General features: G+C 36.2%; 1 protein-coding gene and 1 long non-coding RNA gene across 2 annotated transcripts; one reads left to right on the top strand and one right to left on the bottom strand.

Moving 5' to 3' along the window:
- Positions 1-723: 723 nt before the first annotated feature.
- Positions 724-2,883, top strand: LOC132284134 (uncharacterized). The gene is made up of 2 exons (XR_009472207.1): positions 724-2,490; positions 2,608-2,883. It is a non-coding gene; the product is annotated as an uncharacterized LOC132284134 (long non-coding RNA).
- A 2,030-nt stretch (positions 2,884-4,913) lies between these two features.
- LOC132285338 (COBRA-like protein 4) lies at positions 4,914-7,472 on the bottom strand. The gene is made up of 6 exons (XM_059787521.1): positions 7,264-7,472; positions 7,088-7,167; positions 6,477-6,933; positions 6,248-6,395; positions 5,825-6,102; positions 4,914-5,511 (listed from the first exon to the last, which is right to left on the bottom strand). The coding sequence occupies exons 1-6, from the start codon at positions 7,406-7,408 to the stop codon at positions 5,228-5,230; spliced, it is 1,392 nt and encodes a 463-aa protein (XP_059643504.1). The 5' UTR covers positions 7,409-7,472; the 3' UTR covers positions 4,914-5,227.
- Between the last annotated feature and the right edge of the window lie 420 nt (positions 7,473-7,892).

Consider the following 7,892-nt stretch of genomic DNA (forward strand, 5'->3'; position numbering starts at 1 on the left):
CATTTACATTCACATTCATTCTCAAATTCTGCTTACATCTGTAATTTGATCATTTCGATGTACTTTCTTGCCACATGAATTTTAAATCATTTATGGATTGCTTTGGACATGGTTGAATTTGGTTTTGACATGTGACCATTAATTTTTATGAAACATTGGCAATCTTCTTCTGGGATTTTTACAGTTGGTCTGAAAATATAGTTCCCCACCATAGTGCATGTTTCAATATACACAACGTGACAGTACTTTGTGAAAATGTTAAAGATTGGATTTATATATCATTTCATCACACTTCAAATTGAATAAGAGGAAATGAGTTCCCAGCTTTGTACATTCACAGGGAAAATAAAGCTTCTTAGGGCCTGTTTGTTATCTGTTTTACTTTGGTGTTTTTGTTGCAGGGCTTCATTTCAAGCCCAAAAACATGTTTGGTAGCTATTGTTTTGTTTTAAACAGTACTAAAACATTGTTTTAAACAGTGCTAAATTTGGGCCCAAAAGTTAAACACCAAAATGGTGTTTTTGTTTGTTTCAATACTGTTGCCCAATAAAAAGCACGGTAGCGGAGGAAGTAATTGTGTCTAACACTGTAGCGGATGAAGAAAGTTTAAAACGCATTTGCAACATTCGCCCGATTTTTTCTCTCCCCTCTGAAACCCTAGACGTCTGGCGATTTGGGCGATTTGGGAGGCGACGAAAAGGAATCGCGATATTGTGGGTAAGAGTACTCTCCCTTCTATTTCTCTCCTATTTAAAGACCTTTCCTTTCTTGTTTCCTTTGATGTTGCTTTACTTTAGAGTGGATCTGTTGAATTACATGGTGCGCGATGCTTTTCTGGATTTATTTGTGTTCTTGAGGGTTTCTGAAAACCGAATAATTTTTAGTTCTTTTAAATCCAAAATATCTATTTTAATATCTACCAGTTCTGTATTCGTACCCTTTTTTGTGGGTTTCTCTGATTGTGTGCAAACATCTTCTCCAAGAACTTCTATTGAACCATTATTTGCTGTTTTTTTGGAAGGAAAAAAAGAGAGCAAAAGATATAGCGAAAAAGTTAAATTTTTTGCTCGGAGTTTGATAATCTTTACAGATTTTTTTTTCTTTCAAAATTACTCATCCACATAATGCAATGCTGCAACCTTATAAATACAATGATTTGTTTTATTTCTTTTCGCATTCGATGCTATATTGTTTAATTGTTATGAACTAGTGAAAAATGTGCTGCTGTATGTGTGTATTTGGAGAACCAAAGAAACCTTCTTTTTTTTTTTTTTTTCATTTTACTTTTAATGGTTTGGTTAGGAGTTCAAGAATCATAGATTGTTATTGTATTTTTGACCGGGCAAAAACTGAAAGAGATGTTGTTTATAGTTGTTTCCCTCTTGGAGGAGACATGCCATGTACTTTTTTCTTCTTCCACTTTTTGGGTTCATTTTTCCTTTTGAAGCAGTATTTTTGTAACTCTTATCTGGGGAAATTTGTTGTACGATTTTGTTAAGTTATATTAATAGGGAAGTGAAATGTAGAGTTCAGTTATTTACATTGTATTAGACATTTTGGTGTTTGGTCCTGCTATTTTTGCTTATGAAGAGCGACATCATTCTTCTTGATGGAGGTACCAGACCCTTGGCCATCTGCTTCACTGTGTTTTTCTCCTGGCTTTTACTTACTAATGCTTGATAAGGAAGTTCTGATCATTGCATTAGTTGTACATTGGTTTGCTGCTTTTTAATGTACTTTTTCACTTGCTAATGTTTGAACTTGTACTGACCCAACTGGGATTTTGTTTAGTGTGTTCAATTTATTTATTTATTTTTTTTTTTTTTCAGCCCTTTGTTGTGTTCGCAGGCTTTAGCACATAGTTTACTCTGCTTTTTAATGTACTTTCCTATCCAAGTTTAATTTCACAAATTGTATTCTTGTATCAGATTAATCCAACTGGTACTGTTTTCTGAACTCTGCCGTGGTTTTTGTTACGAGTCTGTTTTCATTATGTTACTAGTTCTAAATCAAAATAGTGGTCGATAAATGTAAGAAATTTGCCCAGGAAAGGAGAAATGTATGTATGTTATGTCGGATTAAATGTATTTATTGTGAGTTTGAGCTATAATCCAGTCTTGTTATATTTATTTATGATGTCCATGCTGTGCCATATCCTGAAGCCAGATTATCTGCTCTGAGTTCTCACCAATGATCTCATCTTGTGCTTTTCAGTTCTTCATTAAGAAGATTTTGTTTCCGTTTGTTCTTCTGGTTATCGTTTCAGTGCATGATTCTCTTTTAGTCATCTATCTGCAGTCCTGCATTTTCAAATTTGTTAGGTGTTCTCACCACTGATCTCATGTTGTGCTTTAAAATGATTTTTTGCTTTCTTGTTTGATGCAGGGACCCAATTACTTTGAGGTTGACCCCGACATTCATCGCTTGAGCTACATAGCAAGGAAGGCACTTGACGCATTCCGAGAATACTTTTATCAGGTAACAATTCAGGTAATACTTTTATCTTGTTACTTCCACTATTGTTGAGCATTCTGGTCTTTATTTAATGGAGCCTATTAAAATAAAGAAACTGATTAATATTTTTCAACTTAAATTCTACCATTATAGATGTGAAGTGTGTTGATACTCTTTTGAAGGTGATGTGTGCTGTTATGAAGATGACGTGTCCTACTATTGAAGCTTGTTCCATGGAAGTGAAATTTATGTTTTTTGAAGTATGTCTCCCGTGAGGAAAACATACGGAAACATCTTTTTATTTGTTAAGCATCTTTTTCTTCGTTTTTGAATCCTATTGTTGAAATTTGTAAACAATGAAGTGAATTGTGTTTGAACTTTGAATTATATATCCTATTTAATTTAATCTACTGTTTAATTTGTTCTCAATTTCTTTGTCATTTTTCCTAATTACAGAAGAATGAGTATGATTTGAGAAGCTTCCTTGCAAGCTTCCATTCTAGTAAGGTGCTTTTTTTATTATTATTATTTTTTTTTTTATGACTCCTTGATAGATGTTTTGTGAAGTTTGACTCCAAATAAATGGATTAGAAATGAAAAAGGTGATCTTAAATTGTCTCATTTTTTGAAGGTCTGTTCTTATAGAACACCACGTCTTGCAGGTTTTGAGTGGAGAGCAAGAATTGTCAGAGCTTGCCAGAGCATCTGGATTTAAGTCAACCTAATCACTGCTAAGTATATAGGTCATTTACAGCTCCTGGATCGTCTATGGTAGCTTACGAACTAACTGTTCCATATGCTTCCTACTACAAGAGCTTGAGTTCATAACATACTGGAAGTAATTTCTTGAAAAAAAACATGAAAGAGACGTAGGGATGGGGGGGTGGGTATTCTTTATTAAAACCATTCGAGTACTGGGGGGTGAGGCACTGTTGAAACTGCTGTTGCTGCTGCTCCTCCCTTGCTCTGCTTTTACATATTATAGGCAATAATGTACATAATATTTACCCTTGGAATGTGCAATACAAAGTAAATTATGCTGTCACGATTTTCCCCCTTTTGATTTTTGATCAAAGATATTTGAACAATAGCTCTCTCTGAACTAGTGACTTCGTAAAACCACGCTTTGAGTTCGTAATGAGCCTGTTGTTGACGTCCATATTCTTTTCATTGAGAACAAACTAGGACTATGAAATGAGTTTGAATGGGTTTGTTGTTCTTTGTAAGTGAATTAGACCATTTTTTTTTATAAGTGAATTAGACCATTTTTTTTTTATAGATTTTATTTGAAGACAGAAAATTTGGTTGCAAGAGCAAAAAGTGGAGAGAAGGAAAGCAGGTTGAAGAGTTTTGCATAATATATATAAATTAAAAATAATGATAACCAAACATGGTTTTTTTTTTTTTTTTTTTTTTTTTTTTTTTTTTTTTTTTACAACAGTTGGAGTTACCCAACACGAGTAGTTTTCAAAATTCTTGGAACGCAGGGTTTACCAAACATGTTTTTCATGTTTCTGTTTTCGACATTTTCACAACAAAATATCGTTCCAAAAGTGTTTTCTAGCCAAAAGCAAAACGCCTAAAGCAAAACGCATGCCAAACGGGCCCTTTGTGTTGAGATACATACGAGGCAGGATACGGGATAATGTATTTGATGTAAAAATAGAAGTAGGAATTGGCTAACAAAAGTTACTTTTGAACTGCTTGAGGTTGCCGAATATATAGGAACCAAGTTTACAGAGGTTAGTTGAGCTAGGACTAAGCTTGGAGTTCGCCAGTTTCTTAATCCAAGTCAAGCAAATCGTGAATCAGCAAAGACTTGTTTTGGCTTGTTTGCTCCATGTTTGAACAACCAACTAAAAGAAGAATAAACGGGAAATTAATACACTAATTCTATTTCTACAGGTATCTGTGCATCTCTTCTCTGATAAATTGAAATGTAATCTGCAAGCAGATCCTACAATTTTTAGTTTCATTTCGTAAGGGGTTTTTGCTATAATGTAGTTCAGGCGATTATCACATAGCTTCAACATATTCTTGACTGTATCGGTGTAAGTGCATTAATGTTATACTATTGTTTTTTTGTGTGCAGAAGCTTCTTGATGGCTTCAATTTGTATCTTTTCCAATTGAGTCTATTAGGTTGTTGTGCATGCGCGTATCTTTGTGTTTTTGTCTATGTGCAGATTGCTTTTGTTTTTGTCTATGTGCAGCTTGCTTTTGTGTTTTGGGTTATTAGGATTAAAACCTAGGTACCTCAGTACATATTTAGTAGCGTACAGGTAACTGACATGCTTTAAATCAATATCGTGTCTTAAGCCTTGATATGCTAGAAAGCTTTCACTGTGATTCTTTCGCAAAGAAAAGTCGAGGATCTTATTTTCTTTTAACTTTGCTGTCTCATATTACTTTCATGAATGACTTCCAATTTCAAAACTATATTGAAAGAACAAGAACACATAATGAAGAAATCTTCAAATTTTGGAAAATATAGATACAAATAAAAGGACTTGATATACTATGTTGCGCTATGAGCACCTCAGTAAGCTATAAAGCATTTCAGTATGCAATACTGAGCCCAATTTATTTATTCACAAACTCGTAACTGTCTTACGTTGAATGTTTATGTAACTATGCCTTACAAACTCTTTAAGTTCTCATAAAGAAGTTTTGGTGATACACTCTTCTCGTCAAACATGGCACAGCCCTATAGCAAACCTGCTTTGTTCTGCCACTAAAATTTCCAAAACTCTTCCTCTCCAATAGGATTATGATCAGCTAAAAAACATTATTATCAAAAGCACAAAAGCTACCATTGTTGATAATGCTTTTGGATTTGCAGGAGCAGAATTTGGTAGATGTGGGTATTGATCAGGAGGGGGAAGCTTGCATTCATCTCCATTAAAGTAAACTTTCCGAGGGAATGCCCATCCCTGCTTGAATGAAAATGTGTCCTGGTCCTTCTGAAGAAGTATCTCAGACTGGACATTTCCTGAAGGTCCAGCTTCCATCAAAAGGTCATTGTAGAATTTCATGCCATAGAACATACCAGTGTCATCTGCACATTCATGTCAATATTCATACATCTTTAGTGGGGAGTTGTTATTAAATTAGAAGCATAATTTGCATTATGCTTGTAAACATTATGCTTTAGGCCATGTTTCCTAAGCGAGGCCGAGTAATCTCAGGCCAGCAGTCTTCTACTTCTAGTAGACTGCTCTGTGCAAGGTCTGAAAAGAGGTGAATTTGAGGTCACTGTGTGTCAACCTCGTGTGCATGTTAAAGGCCGAACACTTGTATTATGCTGTAAAAGCATACTGGGAGAATTCTAGCTGCAAGAAAATTATCTTCCCAATTGATGAAAGACATACTTATGGATTGGTAGGGCACAAGAGGCTTGTAATCAAAGCTAAAAACTTGAGTCACATTGTTGAGATTGGGATGCTGTGCCACGAGCGTCCACTGCGAGTAGTTTCTCCTGTAATTAAAGTTTGTGACGGCGACCTTCACACGCCAGTAGTCCTTATAATTGAGCTTCACGTGCCAATGTACACGTACTGGGCACATATGACGAGTGCACTGCAACAGTGGGGCATTATCCTTTCTTGGAGTGTTTATTCCCACCTTCTTCAATCGTTCTGAGTCACTCCTGTTTCATTCCATAATCCCAAAACATACTTTAGCAATGGTTATATCCAAATACACATATGTAGGTTTATAAATACATGCATTCATGAAGACTTATTTATATGCACATTATGGATTGAGGCGTGAAAATTGGAAGGGATACTTACATGATGCAGTCTTTTTTGTTTTGGCAACCACAAGAACAAGATGGGCAGGGAGTGATGGTAGAATTGTAGAAAGATGAAAAGGAAACACAGCAATTTGGGTTCTTGGCTACCAAAAACTGTGAGTAAGTGCATGTTACGTTCCATGTCACTGCAAGTAAATAGTGAGTCATGTCAATTGGATTTCTACCTCCAAAAGGGTTTCGAAACATCAGGGAACAAAGGAACTCACTCTGTGCTTGAGTTCGTCGCCTACGATCGGCTGTAAGGAAGACTGTGGATGGCACAATCTTTGCAGGGCCACAAGTGTACCCTGGTCCTGGACCGAGCAAAGTGAAATTCTTGGGCAGTTTCACTGTTTTATTGGAAGTGCCGGCCAGACCAACACTCACCTGAAAGGCAGAGACTGCACCCGTAGGATCTTGTCCCCACGACGCCACCACGCCACCCTTGCAGCAGTTGGAGAATTGTTGGTTGTAAGGGACTCCAGGAAGCAAGTCAACAACTGTGGGATCTCTTTTACAACAGTGAGGTACGCCTCCTTTGAACTTGGAACAATCTCCTTGTTCTGTAGTTTGAGCTCCCACCATGGTCCAAATCACTTCTTTTTTAGCCCATGCCCATCCTAAGGTCCACCCAGGGCTCATGATGGGCCGATACAGTTGAAAGTTGTTCATTGTAACTGCGGCCTGGATTGATAAATTTGTTAAATGACAGTCACTTTTCCTTTTGTTTTCTTTTTTTCCTTTCTAGCAATTGGTTCTGAAACTGATTTGGTTTCTTCCCATTGCTGTGATGCTAAAAAAATGAACACTCTCATATTCAGATTTAGATGATTCTTACCACATAACCATCTGGGGTCCAAGACATTACATCCCATTTTATCGTTATGTTTCCAAATGGATCCAGTGGATCAAATGCCTCTAAAATTTCAAATCAAAAGCATGAAATAAGTGAATGATTACATGAACAGAGAAGAATCAATATCCATGTTTGATATCCTAATTTATGAATTATACCTGCATGAGAAAAGATCATGATGAAGAGAATAGCCCATATGGTGAACTTGAGTTCCGCATATGAGTGGTAGTGGCACTGCTGGTGATGATCCTTTGCTTTGCAGAAAATTTCACGAATCCGGTTGGCAGATGTATCATTTGCCATTGCCTCAGATTCACCGGAATCACAATTTTCTGATGATGTACCAAATGATGCAGCAAGAATTGGTGCATTAAAAAGCAATAGAGGTGATTCAATTGAAAACGAAATGCATGGAGATTGCACACCTAATGGTTGTTAGGTAGTACATGTTACAAGTTTACTCTCTCCCTCTCTCTCTCACACACACGTACCTATTTTAGTTCCTGGGTTGGTGAGAAGTTAAAACAGGCGGGAGATCTTAGAGACATTTAAACAAAACAGGTCAAAGGTCATTCTCTTACTGATGAAGACCCTTCATCTCATTATATGCATTGCTGACTTTACCCATACATACACCAAACATCATACTAATAATTTCAACCCTCCTTTATAAAAATTAAAAAAAATATATATATATATATATCTGATATTTATTCTCCTTTAGTATTGCAGCTGGAAATATCTTATGATAGGGGTTATGATAAGGGTTGTGAAGACCACTGTTGTT

Source organism: Cornus florida, unplaced genomic scaffold, assembly GCF_030987335.1.
Source record: "Cornus florida cultivar Cherokee Brave unplaced genomic scaffold, ASM3098733v1 CherokeeBrave_3.0.0_Hap2_Chr11, whole genome shotgun sequence".
Lineage (NCBI taxonomy): Eukaryota > Viridiplantae > Streptophyta > Magnoliopsida > Cornales > Cornaceae > Cornus > Cornus florida.

Bases quoted from the DNA above. Each gene is read 5' to 3' on its own strand.
- LOC132285338 (XM_059787521.1), bottom strand. From the start codon at position 7,408: ATGGCAAATGATACATCTGCCAACCGGATTCGTGAAATTTTCTGCAAA. The intron at 7,168-7,263 runs GTATAATTCATA...TTGAAATTTTAG, and splicing joins CATGATCTTTTCTCATGCAG to AGGCATTTGATCCACTGGAT. The intron at 6,934-7,087 runs GTAAGAATCATC...TTATCAATCCAG, and splicing joins GGACCCCAGATGGTTATGTG to GCCGCAGTTACAATGAACAA.